At 36.4% G+C, this 26,251-nt stretch overlaps 1 protein-coding gene and 1 pseudogene across 4 annotated transcripts in view; one reads left to right on the top strand and one right to left on the bottom strand.

Moving 5' to 3' along the window:
- Positions 1-26,251, bottom strand: part of PDE10A (phosphodiesterase 10A) — a 786,289-nt gene that overhangs the window by 114,014 nt on the left and 646,024 nt on the right. For all 4 annotated transcript variants that reach the window (XM_037817809.1, XM_037817810.1, XM_037817807.1 and 1 more), the window contains 3 exons: positions 22,292-22,412; positions 20,903-20,952; positions 1,725-1,865 (listed from right to left, as the gene is read on the bottom strand). In XM_037817809.1, the coding sequence (XP_037673737.1) occupies positions 1,725-1,865; positions 20,903-20,952; positions 22,292-22,397 (297 nt within the window). In that variant the 5' untranslated portion in view covers positions 22,398-22,412. The remainder of the gene's footprint in view (positions 1-1,724; positions 1,866-20,902; positions 20,953-22,291; positions 22,413-26,251) is intronic.
- On the top strand, positions 10,053-10,301 carry LOC119520057 (annotated as a pseudogene).

Raw genomic sequence — 26,251 nt, 5'->3', positions numbered from 1 at the left:
ATAAATTGCCTGCTACTTGTAATCAATAAAAAGCCATCCTTTTGCAAAGGAAAACCCAATGATGGTGGTCACCACAAGTTGTGTTTAAGAAGATGCATATCCTTAGCATCATGGAATCTACTTTACCTTATTCAAAGAGTGCTATAATGTTTCTTTATCCTTGTACACTAAAAATTCAACGAATTAATGCATATTAATTTCATAACATAATAATACAAGTAATTACAATGGATAACATTCATTCATCACCTTTTATGTGCCAGAACAGTTCTAAGGGCTTTATGGGTATAATGCCAAGATGAAAATTATTCCAAATGTAAATACCATATAAAGAAAATTACATGTAAAACTATTTTCTCTTCTACTTTTAGGGTTAGAATAACACAAAAGTGTATGTTAATAGTATTCATTCTAATTGAAACTCAAAGGCCTATATTGCATATTAAGTATTCAAATCACCAAATAGTTATTAATTATTCATCACAAGAAATGAAATTAGTAATCTGACTTTTAGTTTAATAATTTTCCAGCTTAGCAAAATCACTCAAAGGAAGTTTAGGAAAACAGAATGGATTAAGATAAAAAAAATTCTATTCATTTTGGATGCCTGTAAGAAGCTATTAGGCAGGAATTAGAAATATTCATGAATTAAGAATCATACAGATCTATGTTTGCAATTTACAGCATTTATGAAAACTAGCATATACAACAGGACATTTCCAAATCACAGCTTAATATCATCTACTTTTAACCACTGTTTTCTTGGATAAAGTTATCTGCTGTCTTCAAGATCATGCAGATAATGAATGGCAAAACCAAAAAGTAAAACTCAGGTTTCATACTACAGTATACTGCTTTTTAAGGCAAATTTATTATACTGACACATTTGTTTGCATTCTTGTTCCTTTTAAATCTGTGCTCTATTCAGTGAAATTTCATCAAAATGCCACATGTTTCGTGGAAGACTGCATTGCTAGGGCCCTGCCTTTCCAGATCTCCCTGTTCTTTGTTAGTGCCTTCCGAAACTGACTCTGAGCTTGGCCAGGTGATTATTTTCTGGCCAATATGAGGATAGCAAAGCTGACGTAAGCAGAGGCTGGAAAACTCACTTGCATGTTTCCACTTCTTCTCTTGGAGCCCCACCACCATTGTAAAAACATGCCAGGATAATCTTACTGGTGGGATGTAAGAGGCACATAGAAAGCTGAATCAGCCAAACTTGGGCAGTCTGAGACCAGCCAGCTCCCCAGTGACTGCCCGTTGACCTCAGATGCGTGGGCACGCCCAGCTCAGTCTAGCCCAAATCAATAGAGTGACACAACCCACAGATGTATGAGAAATAACAAGTGGCTGTTGTATTTCACTGCTAAGATTTGGGGTAGTTTGTCACATAGCAATAGCTAACTCATTGATACATATCATGCCAGGAGATGAAACACAAAAGTGCTGTCATATAGGCTGCATGGATATAAATGTGCACATTGATGTTTAACCATGCCGATGTGTCAAAATAAGAACCACTCAAATCTAGTTCTTAGTGGGTACATAAGGTATGATTCTCTGAGTACAAAAGATTAATTTACATAGGCGTTCATTTCTTTGGCATCTTGCTTTACTCCTTTTATTTTATAAAATGTTTTAACTTATAACATCAAAATGATGCCACCTTTTTTACTTAAATACTTCTGTACAGAAGCGTCATAAAGAGTGGAAAAGCCACTTACTCCCAGAATATCTTCCACTAGCAGTGTTTTTCTAGACTTGGCTACATAAGCAGATATCGTGGTACCCTGGGAAATTGGCCCAGCAGGGATGAGCCGTGGTTTTCCTTCTTTTACTCCAGGTGGTGTGAACACACAAAGGCTCTGAAAAGGAAAAGAAAATGTTTTATAGAGTTTTACAGTATATTTGTACTGTACAAAATAAACCTACACATAATTTACTGGTCAGAGGAAATCTGTAAGCCAAGTATAAATTAAGACAGGTGCTTTGCAATGATCAAACTGGACTATCTGAGATGAAAGTTCTCATATTCTCAATTCACGCAAAATACAGGTGACATATAGGTTTTCATTAACTTTCCAAGCACAGAAAATCCCTTTAAGTAGCCTACTATTTTGACTCATAGAAAATATTAAGATGAGAAAAATGAATCCCATAATTGGGTTCAAGATACTATGATTAAGAAACCAACATTAGATCCAATTACCCATAGATTTATAAATATATATGAACAGTAGCTATGAATCAAGATGGTTTTGTTATACTTTAAATTTTGTTAAAAATCTTTCTTTAGTAGAACTCTATTTTTCTTATTAAGATTCAGTCACTCACATTCCTTAAACTGGCTTGGTCATAAATTTTCAGACTTAGAATATTCTTGATAAACATTTTGCTCCTCTTGGAGCAAAAACTTTGAACAAATCTGGGTATATATTCCCCTTTTAAATGACTAAGTGGGAGAGTAAAGTTTTAAAACTATTTTTAAATTAATCAGTTGTTTAACATTATATCAATCGTTCTGACTAAATCCAATCATTTATTTTTTAAATAATTTTCTGCTGAAAAAGAAATACAATGAAAGCAATTCAACCAAGGATTGGGGCAATACTTTCACATACTCATATTATGATTACCTACCCTATTTTAAAATTATTAAAATTCAGGTAAATTCTCCAAAGACTTCAATTAATATTTTTTTCTTAAATTGCATTGCTGTAACTTAAAGATTGAAGACTATTAAACTATTAGGGATCCTTTTGAACTAAAACATACTTTTATTACTAAACCAATTCTAAGGCTGAGACAGTGAGTTGGATATATTTATTAACTTATTAGATAAGTGGTTTCCAAACTTTGTAAAGTCAGAGAACCCTTTCATCAACAAAATCCAAAAATCAAAATAATCCCTGTGCCTTAAGGGATAAGCTACTTGGCTTAGACAACTGGGAGGAGGGAGGAGGAAAACAGAGCTCTGGTTTACCCTTGACTGCTTGAAATAATTTACCACAATAAAAAGTTAAATTCTAATCTCAAAATATTTTTATTCACAAGTGTATCTACATCAATTAGGACCAGGCTCTTTGGTAGTATTTGCGACTATGTACAATGAATGTGAAATATATATTTTAAGTGTTTCTTTTAAAAAGGATTAAGCTTAAAATGTTTAAATGCAAAGCATATACATTTACAGAGCAAAAAATTAACTACATTCATATGAAACGACAGTTTTATCATACTTCTTAAAAGGCTAGAAATCAGCATCATTGTTCTTAAAGTTATTATTTTTATGTATTAACATACATATGGCATACATGAAGCAAGACATTCACTAGATTTAGTATTTATCAGTGTCAGAACACAAATTAGTGTGTCACCCTTTCTTAAGGAAGATGACAGTGAACTGGAAAAGATTAGAGAAAACTAGAAAATGATTCAAACATAGGAAGAAGAGATGACTACAAGAAAAATTTTAAGGATATAGTATATTTAGCCTAAAGGAAAATCAAAATGGACAATGATTCTTAAACTATGAGAAAGTTAATCATAAGACGGATGCTAAGCAACTGTTCCTTTCTCTACCAAGGACAGAATTGAAGGAAATGAACTTCAATTGAACTGAGTGGTTTAGGTAACTCTTAAAGAAGAACTTTCATGACAATAATAGGAAGTAAACTCTGGAACAAGCTCCCAACAGTGGCTTCGGATTTTTGGGGGGAATAGGGGCATCATAATTGTTGGCTCCATTTGTTTGAAGATACACAACAGACATCTTTGGTTGGCTGACTTAGCCATAGCCCTTAAAGACTGAGGAATATCTTCAACCTATACTCAGCTTCATAATGATGGAATTCTTATACTTTCCTGTATCATTAGATGAAAATGTATTTAATATTTGATATTATAAATCATTTATTGCCTCTATATAGGCCATTATGTAAAAATGATATGCAAGAAAAAAAAAATTATGTACAAATAACAAGCAAGTAATGCACCCAGAGTCTACAGAATGCTATTCTGTATCTTAGGCATGCTGAAAAAGAAAGGTTTAGAAATCTTTCAATTTCTTGATAGAATCTGAAAAACTTCTTGTGGATAATGAAATATTCATCAAAAAATTAAATAATTCTTTACATGGGTACTTCTTACTTGTTTTACTAATTAGCTCATGATTTTTATTCACATTTATCAAATAAAAATGTCTCCAAAGCAGAGCTGAGGGTAAGTGACAACAAAACGCTTAATAAACCATGGTGTGAAGGCCAAAACTGAGAAAGGAAGATTAAAAAGAGGACCCGCCTAAGAACAGGAATCTGTTTCTAAGATGTTTTCACTTAACCTCTCCCACCTCCTTATTAGAGTTTTCCTATATATTTTTTGCCTCTGTATGATTCACCTGTGCAAAAGCTCCCTTCAGTAACATTATTTATTACTGACTAAGGATCAATCCCTGGTTTCGACTGTGTGTTCTGTAACAGCATGTTTTTCTATGATCGTTGTAGTCCGAATGGATTGCTAAGTAGCTATTACTGCAAATAGGAAAGGTCAATATCAAACCTCTAAATTGGGGGGTGAATTTTATGCTTATTGAGAGATGGGAAAAGTTGATTAAATCTACCTTTATTTATTCCCCAGAAATAGTCAAATGGAGAGTAACTAATTGAATAGTCTAGTCTGCCTTTTTCCTACTTATTGAGTTGTCACCTCCATCATACACTAAATCCTCAAGTATACTTGGGTACATTTATGAACTCTCAATTGTGTAAAATTGGTTTATGTGTCTATCACATTGTTTTAATTACTGTAAGTTTATGGTACTTTTGTGATCTGGCAAGGCAAGTCTTGCCTTTGTTTTAATGTCTCAAAATTATAATTCATTTTTATAAGCTACCCTTTGCATTTTTCTCTGGTGAAGAGTGTGCTTTAATGCATTAACAAATACTGAATGTAAATAAGTTTACAGAAGTTTACAAAGGAAATAAGGACTATTTTTCAAAATCAAACATAAGGTTTGATACAAGGATTTGACTGGAAGTTTCAGATTAATAAGACAACAAAAACATTACGTGCACTTTTAAAAGAAGGATGAATGAAAACTGCTCTTTATAAAATATCAACAGAGACTACTTTAGAATTTATTAAGTAAGGGACTCCCATATAATGCATTTAATTTATCTGTGACATTCAGTGTTGAACTGAGTCTTCTTTCAATTAATTCCAGTTCTAACACCAATCTATGAAAATTTTAATTAGCACCAACATTTTTTATAGGCTAGAGATAAAACAAAACAAGGAAAAGATTCTAAGTTCTAAACCCAACCACCTCTAGCTTTCCAGGGAAGAAAATGAACTGTTTCCAGGACATGCTAATTCATGAATGTCTGCTTGTGGTGTCTCATCTGTATTTGAGAGCCCAAGGGTCAATGCAACTTTTAGTCTTCATGGAAAATAAACACTAAAATAGACTATTACAATTTATAAAAATAATTTTTAATTGTTTTTTGATATAATGGGGAAATCTGATTCATTGACATTGACCTAGAGTATCTGCGTCACTTGATAAGCACTTGTTCTCATCTTTCTTCCTGAAAGCTTCATTTTCATGTGAAGACCACTCACAACTGGCTCTATTTTAGATTGACTTTTTAAGAAGAGAAAATATTATTTGGGCTTAAAATTCCGTTATTTCCCTTATAAGCCACTAGATGGTAGTGCATAGTAAACAAACACACACCAAAATAGCTTGGCATGAGGAGATCTCCTGGATTCCCTTCAAACTTGAAATATGGATAATTCACTTTGTTTACATAATTCCTAAAACAATCCTACTCAAATTCATTTCACAAGTGAATAAATACATGAAGAAAAGTATCTTGTAAGAATAATCACCTACAAGAAATGAAAATTTAATTTATACAGGAAAATAAGTAAAACAGAGGATACATTACAAATGTCATTTTAAAAAATCACACAATTACTATAAACTGCAGGCTCTACAAAGAATGCACATTTAAGGCAGCTACTGAAGGCATATATATTAAGGAAAAAATGTGGACTTCTCTGCTTTTCTATTTTCCCACAATTCATATTCCAAGTAACAGAATTGTTTGAAATATTTTCTACACAGACTGTGGCTAATAAAAATCAAGTAATATGAGGAGAAGAAAACAATCTATGCCCTTAAAAGAGGTGGTGTAGAAAGAGGACAGCTACGCTTTGTAGAAAGCATAAAAAATTTGGATTGGAAGCCTAGAAAATCAGACTTGCAGAAAAGCTTTAGATTTTCCCTAGATATGTGAACTTGGAAAACCACTAAACCTCATCATTAAAATGGAATGATTGGGTTGGATAATTTTGAACTACCTCTTTTAGCTTAAACATTCCATTATTCTAGGTATCCTTTACTTCTTTGTTTTAGTCTTCTGGCTGCCAAAGCAAACACTGTGCAATGGGTTGGCTTAAACAATGAGAATTTATTGGCTCACAGTTTGGGGCTAGGAAAAGTCCAAATCAAGACGTCGTGAAGTTGATACTTTCTTCCTGAAGACGGGTATTACATGGCTGGCTGCTGGCGATCCTTGGTCCTGGGCTCCTTTGACACATGGCAATGTATACGGTGGCCTCTCCTGGCCTCTCTCTTCTTTTCCAGGTTCCACTGACGTATAGCTTCTTGCTTCCTGTGGCTTTCTCTCTCTCTGTCTGAATTTCATTCTGTTTATAAAAGACTCCAGGAATAGGATTAAGACCCATCCTGACTGAGGTGGGCCACACCTTAACTGAAGTAGCCTCATCAAAAGGTCTTACTTATGATGGGTTCACACCCACAGGAATGGATAAATTTTAAGAACATGTTTTTCTGGGGAACTTAGCTCCAAACCACACATGATTCTAGTCCTTCATTTTTATATCAAATAAATGTTTAAATAAGCTAATTTACCAAACATGTAAATTACAGAGTGGTTATTTTGAAGACAATCAATATAGGAAAAGCTATCTATATACATAATTTATGAACTAAAATTTTTTAAGTTTAGAGTTTATAAAGTTTTCAGCTTCTCTGGACAACTCATAAGAATGACAAGAAAAATCATAATTATATTATAAAGTATGTTACATAAAAGTTTAACATGTGACCAAGTATAAATGACTGAAAAATGTAATCACAGTAAATTAAAAATTAAAAATTTAATTATGAAAAAATTACTTTTGTCCAACAGACATTTCAAGAGCACCTGTATTTGTGACACTGCAATGTACCAGGATATAAAACTAGGTTGTTTCCTTTACAAGCCCCAGATTTCTCACAAATTGCTTCTTCTGTTTGAAAAAATTCCTTTAAAGGACTTTGAAGTCCTGCTCAAACATCAACTAAGCCCAACCTGGTTTGAATGTGTCCCTTCCCACCCTCCACCCAATTCAAGATCCCAGAGTGCCATGGGCTCCTCTCCATTAGCACTTATGGCCACAGATTATAATTAACTGTTGACTTCTCCATTTCCTCCGTAGGTTGTGTATTCCTTGATGACAGGAATGGGATTTTTTAAAAATTATCTTCATATGCCCAGAATTCCACACACTTTCTTTTGTAGCAAGTGTTCAAAATAGTTTGTTGGAAAGTAACTGACAGGACATCACCAAGACAACAGAATGAGAAAGTTTAGGGGCTCTGTCCCCAACGGAAGCTTTGAACGACAAGCAAATTCTGGCCAAACCATCTTTCTCAGAGATCTGGAGAACAGTTAAAGGGTTATTGTAACTGGGTGAGCACCAAATTAAGAAAAGGGCAACTAAAAAATGGTGAAAAACCTTGTGGCCCCCTTGCTGGCCCTTCCCCCACCCACTCCTTGGCTCAGTGCAGAGCGAGCCTGCACTCTCAGTGCAGGCCCCTTGATCCAGAGGGGGCAGAGTACGTAATGGGTGTACTCCTTGTGCACACACTGGGTGCATGTATGTCTGTGCCAACATGTCTGGTGGCACCCTTAAGGACTGATGTAGGACACTCATCACAGGCTTACTATCCCAAGTCCCAGTTTGCCCTGCACGTGAAGGCAGCTCACAGAGGAGAGTGGTCAACTCATGGAAGCCTGGGGCAAATAAGTGTTGGCCTTGGGACATGCATCGTGGCATGCGGGACAAAGAAGAGAGACTGTTTTCTAGGTGAAGGGGGACATTTGGATCTGAATGGCTCGGAGAATTTCTGGGACCATACATGCAATCACAGAACAAGCTGAATATGCAGGAAAGACTGGGGAGAAATCTACACTTTGGCCTTGGGCTGGTCTTTAGATGCATTGTAAGGCAGGCTAAAACTAAAAGCGAGAGCTCGCACAGGCAAATCTGCAAAGACTGGAAAGGTGTTTAGGTTTCTTTTTTTGTTAGTTCCTGTCATTCAAAGGAATTTCAGGTATAGCAATAGCAGGATACAGGCTTAAGGAAGGGACACCTCAGTGACCAAATTCCAGAGATAATACATTAAAATAATAAAAAATCTAGTACTCAACAAAGAAATAGTAAATGATGGTCCATGCAAAGGAGCAAGAGAAAGCATTAGAAAGCATCAAGAATGAAGATTAAATTTTGGACATGCCAAACGAAGACTTTCTTTTAATTATCTTAAATATGCTCAAAGACCTAAAGGAAAACATGGACAAAGAACAAAAAGAAGTCAGGAAAATGATAGATGAACAAAGAGAGAATTTCAATAAAGAGAAAGAAATCACAAAAAAGACTCAAACAGAAATTCACACATAGAGAGAGAAAGCCACAGAGAGGAGCTGAAAGCTGGCAGTCCCAGGAACACAGGAGAGAAAGGAAAGGCCATGGTCACATGACGGAAAAAACAAAGAAACCAATGACTGCCAGCCAGCCGGAGCAGTATGTACCCCAGGAAGAGGCAAGGCTTCCAGCTTCTGAAACCCTGGAGACAACAAATTTCCATTGTTTAAGCCAACCCACTGGGTAGCATTGGTCTTAGGAGACTAGGCATGATCTGACTGACACTCTTGAAAAAAAATTTTTTTTAACTATTTAAAGGTTGGGTAAAATATAGTTGAAAATTTTTAATAACACATTGCTAGGCTGGAAACAATGGAAGGAGACCACAGAAGCCTAAAGAGAAGTAAATAAAGAAACCTCGGGATGTAAGCAAATCCCAAGGCTGGTTTTTTCCTTGGAGGTGTAAACTAAATCTAGATGTATCAATCTTTCTTTAATGAAAGCTGCATGGTGGATAGGAGATAATAAATAAAGCCCAGGTCTCTCTGGGTGGGAAATCTAATAGGAGACCCCTGAATAGGACTAGGAGGCCCAAGAGTCATACCCTCATTTTAGGCTGAAGGGGAAATACACTTAACCCTGCAAAGTGACTGCAAGGAAACCAGATTTTCTTGAACTTACTACTGGAGGGAAAATAAAATCTCCTCTGAGAAATCATAATTGCACATCATGTGGATTTGAGGCTTGAATTCATATACCATTTTGTTGTCTGAAAAAATCTCAACCAGGCAATTTAATTTAAAAAGATCCTGGATTGGTGGTATCCTTAAGGTGACTGACAGAAAGAGATGCATGTCCTATCCCTGGGAAAGGAATTGAAAAGGAACTTCAACAAGAGCCTCTAGAATTTCCATTTAAAAGGGCCCAGAAAAGAATATGATTCACAGTAAAAGCAAAACAAAAGAAAACCATAACAGACACGAGCAAATAAGCTACCATCTGTGAAAGCCAAACAAAACAAAAACCAAGAAACTGTAAAATCTGACAAAATATAAAAAGGATATTGTTGAATATTCCACAAAGCAAAAAATGAGATTGAAAATATGCCCAGGGAATAAAAAGCAACATTAAGAATCACATATAAACTTTGAATAGGGAGTGAGATCTAGTTGTTGGCACAAGTCAGTGTGAAACCCTCATACATTCCAAAGTAATTTAGGCAGAGTATGAAAATGTGTTGGCACAGGGCCCAGCTCCAGCAGGTGCCACGGAAGTTAGGCCCACGGAGGTGGTGTCGGATGGTGGGGGCGACAGCCCTTCAGCTGATCCCAGTGACAATGGCGGTGTTTCAAGACAAGGTGGAGATTGAGGACTTCCAAGTATGATGAGGACACGGAGACTTATTTCTACCCCTGCCCAAGTGGGTATAACTTTGACATCACCAAGGAAGACTTGGAGAATGGAGAAGACGTGGCAACGTGTCCTAGCTGCTCTCTCATATAAAAGTGATTTATGACAAAGATCAATTTATATGTGGAAAAACAATCCCAGCACCTTCCACCAACAAAGAATTAGTCAAATGCTGAAAAAGCCTTTAAGAATCCAAATCTGGAACAGTTGAGAATGAGTCAAGATGGAAAAATCAAATGCAAAGTTACAGACATCTTAACAAGGACAACCTTTTTGTGGTTTGTTGTTCTGTTACAGAGTGTGGATTCTTTCCAACAACTGCTACGTTCACCTTCAATTAAAGAAGCAATCCACAACATGACGTACCTGGATTTCGTGCATAAAACTTTGAATTGCAAGTGTTCTTAATTTTCCATCCAAAATTTTTTTAAAAGATAATTTCAAATCAGTACATTTTTCCCTCAGTTTCATTATTTTCATATCTTAGACCTAATTACTTCAGTATTTGATAACAGAATCATCCACCTCAAAGTTATTAGTATTCCTTGACAAAAACGGGATTTATTTTTACTTGGTTATTAAGATTATTAACATTAGCCCCTCCTTTGAAATTTGACATAAACTTTGCTAAGAAAATTTGCTAGCTAAAATTTGCCAACTTCCTCAGTCTTGTCACTGTTAGAGTACTCATATTCTGTTAAGTATGTCTTTCTTGTTATGCTTCATGCATAGCGTGCTGGTTTTGGTGTTAAAGAGAAAATACAGTGAGGTCATAATTTCTCCAGAGCTAAAAGTTAGTGAATAAGAAAGAAAAGTAAAAAGTGAAATGGTGAATGGTCAAAGAATATCGAGTTTCCTTTTCAATATTCTGTATGTTCCTTGAAAATCAGGATAAGATAAAAAGACAAGCAGCCAAGGGAAGCAAAATTGATAACAGAATGAGAGGAGCCAAACATGTCAAATTAGTAAATGAGATGCTTAAATGATTTTGTGAGATCAAAGAAAATAACATCTCTATATCTGGGTTTTGTTTGTTTCTTTTTAGAAAAGGCTAATGAAATCATACTCCAGATGGGGGTTAATGTCCAGTCTTGATGGCTGAAGGGAATGCTTTCAGCATGATTACCATTTCATGCCCCTACTCCTAAAAGATGAAGCTTCTACAATGGCTTCTGTTTGCTGAAGATGAGCTTCAAAACTGGAGGTCTTTGCTGAATAAATATATCCATGGAGTCACATTTAATGTGCCATCACCTGTAACCAAACCAGATACACACTCTTTCTGAGATGTTTGCCTGCAGAAAAATAAATATATAAAGATAGGCCTTTTGTTTTTCTTTGCTGCAGTGCTGAGAAGTAGCACGAAATTAGAATCACTTACATGGAAATTCAAAATTTTCCTTTATATATACAACTTTCCTGCATATATATAAAGTTGAAAAAATGAACTGATATCTGGCAGGTTGTTTGGGAAATGGCTCCTAAGAGAAAACTGACTTGCTAGAATTTGAATATTCTATTACTGATTGATAAAATGTGCTAAACACACTCACTGGGAGTTTAAATTAAAACAAGTGTATAGCCTTTTGCCTGCTTGCAGCATAGCTACGTGCAGCCATTAGGCTGAGACATAATAAATCACCAGGGTACATCATGTGAAGCATTACATGGCATATTCTTGATGTGCTGAGAAATCTCATTGCCATGTGGGAGACTGACACCCCTGAAGTTAACCACAACTGCTTTGCAAAAACTGGTCTCAGAAGCAATGACTGTTCAAACGAACAGAGCAGGATTCGTGATAACTCTGACTGAAATGCCCCAAACTCAAATGTTGATGGTTTGGTAGACACTGATACCAGGTTAGCTCCCTCTGCTGATGTTGAATCTCAAACAAGAACAGACACCCTAGACATCTGTTATGAACACACAAAAATGGGAAGAAAAGTTGCCAAAGTTGAAACATTGCAGGAGAAAAGAAGCATAAACAAACAGCCCTGGCAATCAGTGATCCATGATATTGCAATAGTCAGAATGACTAAATATGTTTGTCAACTACAAGATAAGATAAACTATCAGGATAAGATAGAAACAGAACCATCAGAATTCAGTCCAATGTTAAACAAACAAACAAACAAAAAAACCAGGGGCGTTTTAGATATGACTAGAGTTCTGTGTGATAAATGTGCCTTATTTAGCCTAACAGACATTTCTGGAGCCTTTCTAAGATAGATTTGTAGTCCAGACTTTTCCTCTCATTAGCTTTTGGAATCTCTGACAATGCCAGTGGATCCCTTACCTGTACAATTAGGTGACTGGATCAGATGGTTCCTGAACCATCAGTTCTACAGTGTCAGGTTTAGTGGCTTGCAGGAACTGAGATGGCATCTGAAACCTTTATAAGCTCAACTATTTAAATCATGAATTACAGAGAAAGATTCCGTTCTTCAACAGTTTTTGTTGCCACCCTTCTGAATTTGAAAATTATGAAGACAGCTGTTTAAATGGTTCTACATACACTCCAGAAAGAAACATCTTATTTGAAAAGTACCCAACATTTTTTGATAACTGTATATATTATTACTAGGTGAGGTGTTCCTGTTTGCCTAGGCTGCCATTATGTAAAATATCAGAAATGGATTGGCTTTTAGAAAGGGGGTTTATTTGGTTACAAAGTTATAGTCTTAAGGCCATAAAGTGCCCAAGGTAAGGCATCAACAACAGGTACCTTCACTGGAGAAAGGCCACTGGTGTCTGGAAAACCTCTGTTAGCTGGAAGACATGTGGCTGGTGTCTGCTTGCTCCCAGGTTGCATTTCAAAATAGCATTCTCCAAAATGTTGCTCTTGGGGCATTCTGTCCTCTCTTAGCTGCAGCTCCTCTTCAAAATGTCACCCTCAGTTGCTCTCCAAAATGTCACTCTTAGCTGCTGTGAGCTCCTTCTGTTTGTCAGCTCGTTTATACAGCTCCAGTGATTTAATTCAGACCTGTCCTGAATGGGTGGTGTAACACTTCCATGGAAATTATCCAACCAAACATTTCTCTCACAGTTGATTGAGTCACATCTCCATGGAAACACTCAAAGGATTCCAGTCTAATCAACACTAATATGTCTGCCTCCACAAGACTGCATCAAACATAATGGCGTTTTGGGGGCCATAATACATCCAAGCTGACATATCAGGATAAACTATTGGTATGCTAAATAAAGTCAGATAATTAAAAAAAAAAAAAATGTATTGGCAAAGCCCCTCTGAGAGACCGGTGGGAAATGTGGAAATATTAAATTTCCCAACCTGGGGAATTATTGATATACTCACAAGCACTGGGGACTACCAATTTAGAAGGCCAAGACCTCGATCTAGCGACTTGTATTATGAAGTTTGTTACTGGAAAGGAGAGGCTAAACCTACTTAAAATTGTGCCTAAGAGTCACCCCCAAAGAACCTCTTTTGTTGCTCAGATGTGGCTTCTTTCTCTAAGCCAACTTGGCAGGTAAACTCACTGCCCTCCCCACTATGTGGGACATGACTCCTAGGGGTATAAATCTCCCTGGCAAAGTGGGACATGAGCCCTGGGATGAATCTGGACCCAGCATCATGGGATTGAGGAAGTCTTCTTGACCAAAAGAGGGAAGAGAAATGAAACAAAATAAAGTTTCAGTGGCTAAGAGATTTCATATAGAGTTGAGAGGTCCAATCCTCTAGTTCAGTAATCCTTTCTTCTGCCTGTCCAAGTCTGCAGTTGTATGTCTTCATTGTGTTTTTCATCTCTTCTATTGTGCCTTTCATTCCTATACATTCTGCCATTTGTGTTTTCAAGCTCCCAAATTCTTCCTTATGCTCACCCAGTGTCTTCTTTATATCCTTCATCTCATTAGTCACATGTTCTTTCAACTCACTGATTTGATTTGGAAGATTTGTTTGAAGATCTTTAATTAGCTGTTTCGGCTTTCAAATCTCAGTTGAGGTGTTAATTTGTTCTTTGACTGGGCCATATCTTCAAGTTTCCTGGTGTGGCTTGTGATTTTTTCTGTCCAGGCATCTGATTTTCTTGATCAGTTTATTCTGGAAGTTGTTTTCTCTCTGTTGCCTTGGGTTTTCTTTGATCTCCATATTTCTTTATTTCTCTCACTGGCCAGTTGTCAGATTGGCTCTGCCCCCGAGACTTCCCCCAAATCAGGCACCCACTGTGGCCTGCCACAAGGATGTTAGGTAGGCACTGGGAACCCATTAAGTTCACTGTGTGTGGTAATATAGATCTACTGGCTTCCAGTGGTGCTGTTTCCTGCTGGTCAGCAAGACCTGGGTTTGTTTTAGAGCTCTGCTTTGACAGTAGTGTTGTCTGTATTTCTCATCCAAAACCAGGCTGGGATGCTGTGCAGGGTGTGTAGACCAACTCCTGTGGTCCTAATAAAGGCTGTGAAGCATCTTTTTAAAAGGGCTTCTATTTCCTTGCACTTTCTGAACTGTCCAGCAGATGGCAATGTTCCATAACTTAATTGTCCTCAAAGGCTGCTTTGCCTTGGAGCACAGCCTGTATCTACCGAGGTGAGTTGAAACTGTGGGATTCCTATGCTCTCACTTGGCTGGCCAAGATCTGGCTCAATATGGGGCTCTCCATGTGACCAAGTTCACCCTCAGCTGACCCAACACTCCAGCTGTCTCCAAGGCAAGGAAGGGGCTGCTGGCTGCTGCTTCCGTCAAGGGTGGGGGAAGGGTTTTCAGACCCAGGGCTGGAAATGCAGTCTCTGTCCATGTTTTCTCAGTCTTTTTGTCCCTCACTGACCTGGGCCTTGAACTGTCCTCCCCTGTGCCCCAGGACTTCAAGCAGTGGAGGTATGTTTTACCTCTGTGAGAGATTTTAAAATCAGTGTCCCTGGTGGGAGGGTTCCCATCTGCCATTTTAGTGCCTTTCCTGCACTGAGCACGAGTGAGTGGGAAGGGAGAGGACTGGCTGGTCTGGGATGGGAGATTCCTACCTGATGTTTCTTCTCTTCAATACGGCATCTCAGGGTCCTTCTCCAGTCTATATCCTCTTCCAGAGTTTCAAACAAGTCAGAATTGCCCTTTATTTCATTGAATTACTGGAGAGGAGTTTTCAGTAGCTGTTTATGTCCCCATGTTTATGACACCACTCTAGCAGCCTTGATTTTGAAGACGACTGTATAACTATGTAGCTTCCACCTTGTGACTGTGTGATTGTGAAAACCTTGTGGCTCACACTTCCTTTATCCAGTGTATGGAAAGATAAGTAGAAAAATGGGGACAAAAAGTAAATGAATAATGGGGGGTGAAGGATGGGATGTTTTGTGTATCCTTCTTTACTTGTATTTTTATTCTTTTTTGGGGGGGGAGTAATGAAAATGTTCAAAAATTGATTTGGGTGATGAATGCATAACTATATGACAGTGCTGTGAACAACTGTTTGTAAACTGTGGAGGACTGTAGGATATGTGAATATATCTCAATAAAACTGAATTTAAAAAAAAAGAATCAAATATAAGGCCTAAAAATAAGAAAATTAAAATGAAAATAACACTTTGAAGCATAAAGCAAAGTATAACTGCTTTAAAAAAAGAATTGGTGATCTGGAAGACAGAAATATATTATTCAGAATGTAACACAGAGAATCAAAGAAATGGAAAATGTGAAGGGCAGGATAAGACACATGGAGTACAGAATATGAAAATATAATATATATACAATCAGAATCCTAGAAAGAAAAGAAAGGAAATATGGCAGAAGCAACATTTGATGAGAAAAATGGCTAAGAATTTTCAAGAACTGGTGAAAGTGTCTAAACTAAATGTTCAGTCAAATGATGGCCATGGATCCCAGATAGGATAAATATAAAGAAATCTGCAACTACTAAAATTTTAGTGGAACTGCAAAGTAGCAAAGGCAAAGAGCATTACCTTAAAATAGGTCAAAGAGAAAAGACAATATAATCCTCAAAGGAGTGACTAAGAGTTGATTCCTCATGGCAGTCATGGAAGGCGAAGACTAGAACAGACTTAGTGACTAAATTATAGTTAATATACAGAGACAGAATATTTATCAACCTGAATTCTAAATCCAGCAATGATTTCTTTCCAGAAAACAGGTGAAATGAAGACATGTTCAGGAAAAGAAAACCAAAGAGTTTGCCACCTGCAAATTCACTAAGGGAAATTCTAGTGTGTACTTAAGATGGAGAGAGATAATCCGAAGAGAAAGATGTGAGATGCAAAAGAAATGAAGAACAAACAGAGAGTAATTATTTACATACATGTAAAGAAACATTGACAAACATGCACTATCAATGCTGTATATGTTTTAAAAAACAAGAACGAATTAAAACATATGATCATAATTGCACACAATTTGGGAGGGTTTGCTGAACACATTTAAAATGCTTGATGATCCTCATAAGGTACAGAAGAAGTACTGACAAACTTTATATCCGATAATATAGATATGTGTGTTGTAATTACAACAGTATCCAATAAACCACTGGGAAAATAATATGTAACTTCCAAATTAGTTGAAGGAAAACACTGAAAGAGAAAAACATAACTACTCAAATTTTTAAAAGTATACAGGGAACAGGGGTGAGAAACAAGAGTAAAAAGTATAGAAAGAGAGACTAGGTAAGAAAAGAGAAAGCGCAGAATAAAATCATAACCCTACATCCAAATATCAGTCATTGCAATTACAGTCGTGCCAAGTAAAATAAAAAGGCTGCCCATGATTTTTTGAAAGTCTAATCATGTGTTAATAAGAGATATATCCTAAACATAAAGATAAAGTTATAAGTAAAAGGATGGAAAAAAGATATACCAGGTAAATAATAACCAAAAAAAAGTTAGAATAGCTAAATTAATAAGTCAAAATAAACCTTGAGGTAAAAGCACTCTAATACAGTGATTTCATTTTAATAAAAGTGTCAATTCACCCATAAGATATAAAATTTTAATCTGTATGTACCTACAAGCACAGCTTCAAAATACATAAGGAAAAAACTCACAGAATTGAAAGAAGAAATCAATAACAGGACAACTAGAGAAACTCCATATGCTTCTAAACCATCCATAGACGAAAAAGAAATCATGACAAAAGTTTTAGAAATGAATAAAAATAAAAATATTATTTATCAAATCTTATGGGATATAAAGCTAAAGTAACATTTAAAGGAAATTTTGAAGCCATAAATAAAGCTTTGGTATATATAAAAAGGATGAAAGTCAATGAGCTAAGCTTAAAATGTTAAGAAAGTAACAAAGAGTTATAAAAAAGCAACCCCTGGCGTCAGACAGATCTGGATCTGAGTCCTGTTTTTGGACAAATGATCTAAACTCTACAAGCCACAATATCCTCACATTCAAATGTAACAGTACTCATCTCAGAGGACTGCTGTGATAACTAAATGAGATATTGTATATCAAGTGTGTGGCACCAGAAAGCACTGACATGTAAAATATTATTTCTATGTGCATATCAAAACCCTACAGACAATTCTGGAAAATTTCACTATAAATATAAAGGTTAATGAATTAACATAACTGGGTCAAAGTTTTTTTTTCCCCCTTATTCAATAATCCTAATTATGATACCTACCAGGAAGTAATCATTAATTGCATTTATAAATATTTACTGAGCATTTACTACTGTGCCAGGCATTCTGTTATGACCTCAGAAAACACGGGTGAATTAAACAGATGAGGCAGCCAAGAATCAGTCCAGAAACCAATGTGTGAGGGGAAAAAAATCCAATTTCTTTATTTTTTCTAGATCAACGTAATTTATTCTTTAAGCTTCCATATGGGGGGGGGGGTTAAGGAACTCCATTTCAGCTATGAACGGAACTTTATAACCAGCCCCCTGCCCCCACACCACTCCCTTCCTAGGACCACACACATACACAGTTCTGTGCCCAGGTTCTGGATTTTCTGTAAAACCTCTGTGACAGTGACATTCCACTCGTCCTTTATGGTTCCACAGCGGTCCTGTCCAGCTTTTTGTTTCAGCCTTCATGGTTTCCTCAGATCCTATGATTCTTCTGTTTTTTTCTCTTCATGTGGAACACAGGAATCTTCCCGAAGTTGGGAACTCAAGTGCTCCAAGCAGCTCCCTCAATCAGGGAATGAGGGCCCTGATAGTTCTCTCCTCACTATCTGGAGAAACTCCTCTTCCACTCCCCTTCCAAGTCACCTCCTAGAGCAATCACCTGAGTGAATCTAAAACTTGAGGCAAGGCCTTGTTTCCCACTCACAGAAATTCTTGGGTTAAGGAAATAATAAGAGCCCAGTCAACTCCATGGAATGCAGGAAAGGAAAAATACAGTGAGCAAAGCATGGTAATTATCTCCAAAAATTATCTTCCCAGCCAGACGAGGTCCCTGGCCTTCTCGAAGTTTACATTCCAGTGAGAAAGCCAGATAAGCAAATAATCACAGATAAACAGGCAATTACGAAGTCGGTCAAGTTCTATGAATGAGAAATACATGAAATTACGAAAGCATCATATGTGAGGATTTGATTAGGAAGGTTAGAGGCTACTTTTTGCTGTTCTAGGGAGACACTGTTGAACAAGACAGACTCAGTCCCTGAGATGTGGGAAAGAAGGAGCAAGGCAATGACTCTAGAGAGAGTCATGTCAAATAAATTAATTGACTTTAGAAGTTTTAGACTAAGGAGCCACACTGAAGCCTAAGATGATAGGAGATCAACTCCTGCTTACAAAAGTGAGCAATAAGAAAAAGGAAAGCATTAGAATTGACACACATAGAATTACAGTTTAGATGTTATTACAGATAAAAAGCCTTTCATAAATCATCTATTCAAAGGAAGCTACCTCATGGCGGTCAGCGTATAAAGAAGTTTTTAAATGATGAAGAGACAATTGACCTTTGGGATCAGATAAACCTGAGCTCTAGAAATCAGGCCTGTTTTCAGTTACTGCAAGCTCATGGGCTACTGTTCTGCTTCTCTCTGCCTGCCTGCCCCATCTCTCCCTCCGCAGGCTCCCTCTCCCGATTCTCTCCGAAACACAGCAGAAGAGAGTTATTTAGGGTTGCCTCCTCAGGTTCCCATCACTTCTTGTCAGGTAAATAGCCCAAGATGCTAGAAGAGCTGAGTCCAGGATCCAGGTTTCGAAAGAGGGACAAGGCTATGCAACACACATGTGGCCTTGTGGCCAAGCCCTCCTGGTGCTTTTGGGGAGATCTCAAAGAAGCAGCAATGAATTAAGGACCATGGCTATTACACTTAGTAATACACCACATCAGCAAATTCTAAAAATAATTGCAAATTGTATAATAATTTTCTGAAAGGAATTCTGAATTTTTTAATAAACTCAAAATGCTAGAAATAAAGTTTTAAAATAAACAGAAAAAAAGTGGGACCCATTTATTATTTATTTTAGTACTTTAAACATTTAAAACTACTGCCAGCATCTAAAATGTAGTTCAAAGTATTGTGAAGTGTGAGTGGTATCCAAATAATTCAATTTCATAAACACTCTTTTCTGCCTATTTAAATGAAAGGTACTGTGAACGATTCTGGGGAAATATAAGAATGAATGAGAAAAGCTCTTTGCCCTAAAGCAGCCACTAATCTTGAGAGGTGACAAATATACAAGTAAGTGATCAGAACTCAAGGGAAAACAAGAGCTGTGAAAATGAAGAGGTTCAATTATAAGTTAATTAAATCAGTCAATAAGTATTTACTGTTAAACTTCTTTTGTGCTTTGCACTATTATATTATTCAAGAATAATATTAAAAATCTAGGAAAATTTGTGCATCTATTCCTATTAACCTTTTACATAATATAAATAGAACATATTTGATTAGATTAAAATTTTAGGAAAATCTGTGTGTCTATTCCTATTAACCTTTTATATAATTTAAATAGAAATTGATTATTTAAAAGTAGATGTATCGTAGTGCAAAAATAAACCCCAAATCTCAAATAACAATGTCCAACAGTTAAGAAATATATAGCAATAATGTGCCAAATAAATTTATAAGAGAATTTTATAATTTAAACTATGACTATAAGTATTACTGGTCCAGAGTATCATGCTAAAATACGTTTCATATATATATATAATTTTTTTTTTAGTACTATAACTATCATATGTCACCAATCATAAAAATCAAATGTCAGTGACTGAACATCAAAATATTCCCGAAGTGCCTGTTCATGTTGCATTTGACCAGTGGGCTGTGCTCTAAGTCTGGTACACCAGGAATTCTGGATCCGGTCTGTCCCACAGGAGCCTGGAAAAGGCACTCATGCAGCACCCCTACGAGCTGAAAGGCTCCAAGCCTGGGACACTGACAGTTCAAGACTTAACAACTCTGTCCCAGTACTGTTAGAGTCATCCTTTTCAAAAATCTTAAAAATCACATAGAATATGCTCAACTTTTGTTCTCATTTTATTCTACTGCAAATTGTATACAGAAAAGGGCAGAGACTCTCCACTCTGAATTCCTGCTTACACTGCTAAAATAATTTGTTTATAAAACAGTAGGTCTAGAAATGCCATTCATAATACAGGATACCTCAAGTCAAAATCTTCCCAAATAAATAAATTATATAAATTATGCTTAAGTTTTGATACATCAGTATAATTCTCAGCTGGGAATAAAAACATACAGAAACAAAGCTCACGAGGAATTTAAAGTACTCAATTATGAAATGTCCGTAAAGCTGTTTGTCACATAATAGTCTATTTAAAAAAAGCGTATAATATTTTCTAATCTAGAGCACGAAAATCTAAATTTAGATACTTACATTATTGCACTCTCCGAGGAAATACAGTGCAAATCCATCAGCTTTTGTGGCTGCCAAAGTAATAAAAAAGGAATAAACTATTCTCAATGGAAGAATCAAGCACATACAAATTCTCTAAGGTGAGATTTCAGATATGAGTCTTTTTAATGGATTTGTTAAACATAATCAATGGTTGTATAGTAAACAAAACAAAATAGTTTAGGGCTTTACTTGAAATAATTAGAATATTTTCATATATGTTTCATCAGCTATTGCAAGTTTTATGATGCAACCTCCTCAAAAGCATTTAGCAGTCAACATACTAAAGATTTTTGTCAAACTTTAGGTATTCAGAATTATTGCAGAATACTTTTAAAATTTGGAAATTGCATTTAATTTTTGAAGTATTAAATGCCAAAAGCGATATTAACAATATTTAATAAACTTAAAAATGCCAAAAGCGATATTCACAATATTTAATAACCATGATAATCACCAACCAATTTGAACAATATATACATCTAAATATCACCACTTAAGAGAAAGTATTTTAACAAAATGAAAATTGCTTCAGGGTCATCGGAAAGGCAATTACCACGGTAATTAGTAATATGAGTCTTGGAGGAATTGTCTGAATTTAAACCCCTGCTCAACTTCTTTATACCTGTGTGTCCTTGGGTAGGATATACTTAACCATCTGGGCCACAGTTTCCTCATCAGGAAACAGGTGAGAATAATGGTACCTAACTTAGATGGTTGCAATGAGAACAAGTGAGTTAATGGATGTAATATGAGTAGAAAAGTACTTGGGATATAGTTAAAATATGTAAAAAGAAATGTTACTTATTATCATTTGTGTCATGAGTATTTTGATTTTCAAATGAAACACCAAAAGCTACACTTGCCATAGTCAGTATCCTAAAAATTTTTGGTTGGGAAAAAGTACATCCTAAAAATTACTTTTCTGTTGTAACTTCCCCCATTCCGTTTACAATAATACCATTTATTTCTTACCTAGTATGTAAAGTTGGCATCTCCCCAAATAAATTTTAAATGCCTGTTTTTCCTCAAAAAAAAAATAATGCATTCCTTTTAAAGGTGTGATATGATTCAATGAACCTATACTTTTCAAAGAAAAGTAGGTATTAATTAGAAGGCACAGAATATTCCATTAATGCATTAGGCTAATACTTAGCGGGAACGCAATAAATTTAGGGATTTTTTAGTTTTGACTCAATCTGGTAGTTTCATAATAAAATATGTTCACATCAAACTTAGTCCAGCAATAGAAGTAAATAAATGACTTGCATTTGCCTCTTAGTGAGAAAATTATCTCTGACATTTTTTTGCAAAGGAAAAAAAGAATCTTTGCTCCAATTTTTCTAGTAAGATTAACAAAACGTTTCTTACCTATTTTAATGAGGCTACTCAATTCATAAAGGAGTAAATGGTTGTCCCCTCCTGTATCCAACCGCTGTTCTATATAGCTGTTGAGTTCATATACAACGCCCTGCATATTCGTATCTTGGTACTTTGAATTAGAAAACATTGAGAAAGCACATCGTTAAATATGATAAAATATAATAAAAGTTCCTTAAATGGTAAAACATACAATTATATATATGATTTTATATACCAGCTGTTCATTATGCTTTAATAGAGCATTATTTAAATCTGTTGTGAAAAAAACAGATTGATAATTAAAATTACTATGACTTTTTTTTTAGGATAAGCCATTGACTGCATATATGCTGTTTTTCTTTTTTTTTTTTTTAATCTTTTTTTATTGAGATACGTTCACATACCAGATAGTCATCCAAAGTGTACAACCAGTGGGTGGTTCACAGTATCATCAAATACTTGTGCATTCATCACCACAATCAATTTTTGAACATTTTCATTACTCTCTCTATATATGCTGTTTTTAAATATTAAAATATCAAAATATTACAAATCACAACTTTATTTCTGAAGTTTTATATATAATATACCAGGCAATCCTGGTCTCCAGTAATCTGTATAAAAGTTTGCTAACTGAATGAATGAAACCTTGTAAGATGGTAGAGAAGTCATGAGGGTGCATTTCATTGATGCAGTAAAGTTCCTTGAGGCATTACTTAGCACTACCCACTTATTTCCATCAATATGTCCACCACCCTAGTGCAATCTCAGCATGGCCTTTAGGGCAGAAACAAAGAGACCTGACACTGTAGCAGCAGTTCCACAGCAGGACGAGAGAACTAGGCTTCATGTGTAACCAATAAGGTAGGGATCTGCGAAGAAGGTAGAAGCTAAATCTTAGCTACAGCCCTAGTCTAAACCACCATTCTCTCTTTTCTACAGTTTTGGTAAGGAGTCTTCCAACTAGACTCCCTGATACCAAGTCTGCTTTCCTAAACCTATTTCTGCAAACAAATGTAAAATAAAATAAAATGTTGTCACTTTCTTGTTTAAAAACTTCTGGGGCTTCCCACTGCACTTGCAATAATAGACAAACTTCTTGCACAATGGCCTCCCACACATTAGAAGAGGTGGTTACAGACTACCTCTGGAAACTTCATCTTTTAATATACCCATTGTACCTATCCTCACTGCTCACAACCCTTGGCCTATTTCTTGAACACTCAGATATCTTTCACACCCAAAGGTCTATCATCTGTGTTATTCTTGAGCACTGTACTCAATCTATATCTGGAATGAACAGATAAATGAAAGAAGGAAGGAATCAAAAATTATCCAACAAAGATGCACTAACAATTGACTATATGTAGGCTCTCACTTAGATATTAGAGATACAACAGTTCCTCAGGGAACTTACATTCTACTTGGAAGAATGGTGACATGTGCTATGTAGAAAGACAAGTCAAGGAGTACTGATAGTGCATACTTTCAGAGGAAGACAGGTACAATTTTATGCAGGATGGTTGGAAAGCTTCCAACAGGTGGGGACATATGTATAGATTCCAAAGAAGGTTAATACCTTCACCACCTGTCTAGCCACCCTGAGGTAGTTGCCTTGTAGGGGACGGCGGGTCAACCACCACTTCTTTTTGCTTCTGACCTTTCAACAGACTAAAGGCCTAGCAGGCCTAGAAAATGCTCATCAGGAGGTGCAATACATACCAAAAAGAACTGCAAGTTTAGCCAATTTATAGGGACAGAAACTTAGGAAGCAAATAAGAATGGATCTCAAGGGTATAGGAAAAAGACAGAAGAAATATAATGTTCAATTGGGCCAGATTTGTTGATGGACATGGGTATGCTAAACAGAGATTTTGGAGTCAGTGTGACTGGGAGTAGCTCTAACAGTTAACTTTGTTGGTTGATTAAAATCTGTTCCCCAAAATGGTCTATACTATGTGAAACTGAAATGCCAGTTTCAGTTTCCTCTATATCCAAAGGCTCAGAGGAATTGTAATGCTAGAGTTGATTTACTATGTAAGACCTGTTTACCCATCCCTTAATTGTCTCCTACAGATAACTCCCTTCACCAAGGCTATGAGAAACACACATGTGAGGGGAACCCTGGCATCCTTGGAGAGCACTGTGCTGTGGGCCAGGAACCACAGTGGGAACTGCTACCATCAAACCGAGTCCCCAGAATTCACTGAGAAAATGGAGTCTTCGGACAACAGGGTCCAAGTAGCAGCAGGGACAAGGTGGACATTGGTAGTATAATGGGCAGTAGAATGGAAGCTGTAATCAGAATCATTTGACCCACAGACATCTTTGAGATCTTTGGGCTTGGCCACTTGATCACGGTTGTCCCTGGAGCGGAAATAGACTGGGTAGACTACTAAAGCATTTTTTGATTAATATCACCAAAGGAAAGTCAGGGTACCTCAAAGAATTCACAGACTTGAGTAGTTCATAGATGTAGAACCCCTAAAGGGAGGCCAAGTCTCTCTGAGGAAGGATCTTGATACACAGTCAAAAATGTATAGTGCTAATCCTCCTTCTACCTTCCCCAAAGGGCCTGGCAGCCTTTTATCTGGTAACAGTGCTTTGGAGGAAGGGTAATAACTAGACTTGGGAGGACATCTGGACACTGGCTCTGAACTGACTCTAAGTCTAAGAGCCCCAAAACACCACTGTGTTCCACCAGTTGAGAGAGACTTGTGGAGATCAACCGATCAATGGAGTTTGAGCTCAGGTCCATCTCAACAACAGCCCCAGAGGACTGGGTTCTGAAACAAACCCTGTGGCCATTTTCCCAGTTTAAGAAAGCACAGTTGGAAGAGTTACTCAGCAACTAACAGAATTCCCACACTGAAGGATCCCCACAATGGAAAGGTATGGGGAAGCGAGACTTGTAGAAATCTGAGAGTTTGCCAAGAAGAAAGAATCACCAAAATAAATGAGTAATTATAATAAAAAAGCGGCAAAATAGGAACCTACCAAGCAACTTTTAGGCTTCATCACAAATTTCAAAAATTACTGACGTGGCTATTAGGCTCTGACCTTTTGTTGCCATTCCCTGAATCTTTTCTCAAACCTGAAAATCTAGGTTCTGAAATTAGAGAGACTAGAGCACAAAGAGGTTCAACCCTAAGATCAGGTTCTCCTTGTCGTATGTTCTGCTCTCTATAGTTTCATTCAAAAATCTTTTAAATCTGCTGGATTCCTGAGCCTTGACTAACATACCTGAAGTCTGATTTCCCTCCTTTTAACTTTGGCAATCTACTTGCTTTGATGCACTCAACCATAATAAACCATGAGCTCCCTGACACACTTTTGTGACTTTTTATTACTAAAATTTTATCTTATTAATCATCACTCATAACTTCTCAGTTATTTTATAGCTCCAGATATTTTCCAAATCCTGTTCTTGCTCCAGTACCAGTACGTCAGAATTTGCATAAATGTCATGAACACTTACAATTCTGGTGTCTCCAAAACATGACAACATTGAATGAGCTCACAAAAGCTAGTGTTGTTTTTTGTTTTTATCATCTGTAAATGAGATCCCATTTGAGCTATTGCCAAGAGTTTTTAAGAACTTCCAGATAAAATATTCTACACTAACATAAATTCTCTTCCTTACCACTAATCAGAACCACTAGTTCTATAATTGTTTTTTTTTTGTTTTGCTTTGTTTTGTTTTTAGTTCTCATACCATGGACTCTTGATACCATTCCTATTCCAAAGTCCTGGGAAAATGCTTATCTGAGATCCAAAAGAAAGTTGAGCCAAGAGATAAAAGACAAAGTTTTAATGATAGATTTTGAAATCCTAGATCTAGCCATGCCTTCATGGTGAAGATCTATCTCCAGACTTTTCATTTAAGTTAATCATACCTTCTTTAACACTTCCTCTTTCTTGGGAAAGAGGGGTGCTTTAGCTAGTATGAGGTGGGCTTTTAGTCATTAA

This window comes from Choloepus didactylus, chromosome 24 (genome assembly GCF_015220235.1).
Source record: "Choloepus didactylus isolate mChoDid1 chromosome 24, mChoDid1.pri, whole genome shotgun sequence".
NCBI classification, from domain to species: Eukaryota; Metazoa; Chordata; class Mammalia; order Pilosa; family Megalonychidae; genus Choloepus; species Choloepus didactylus.
Note: the sequence above shows the minus strand (reverse complement) of the source record. Positions and strands in the feature narration are given on the sequence as shown.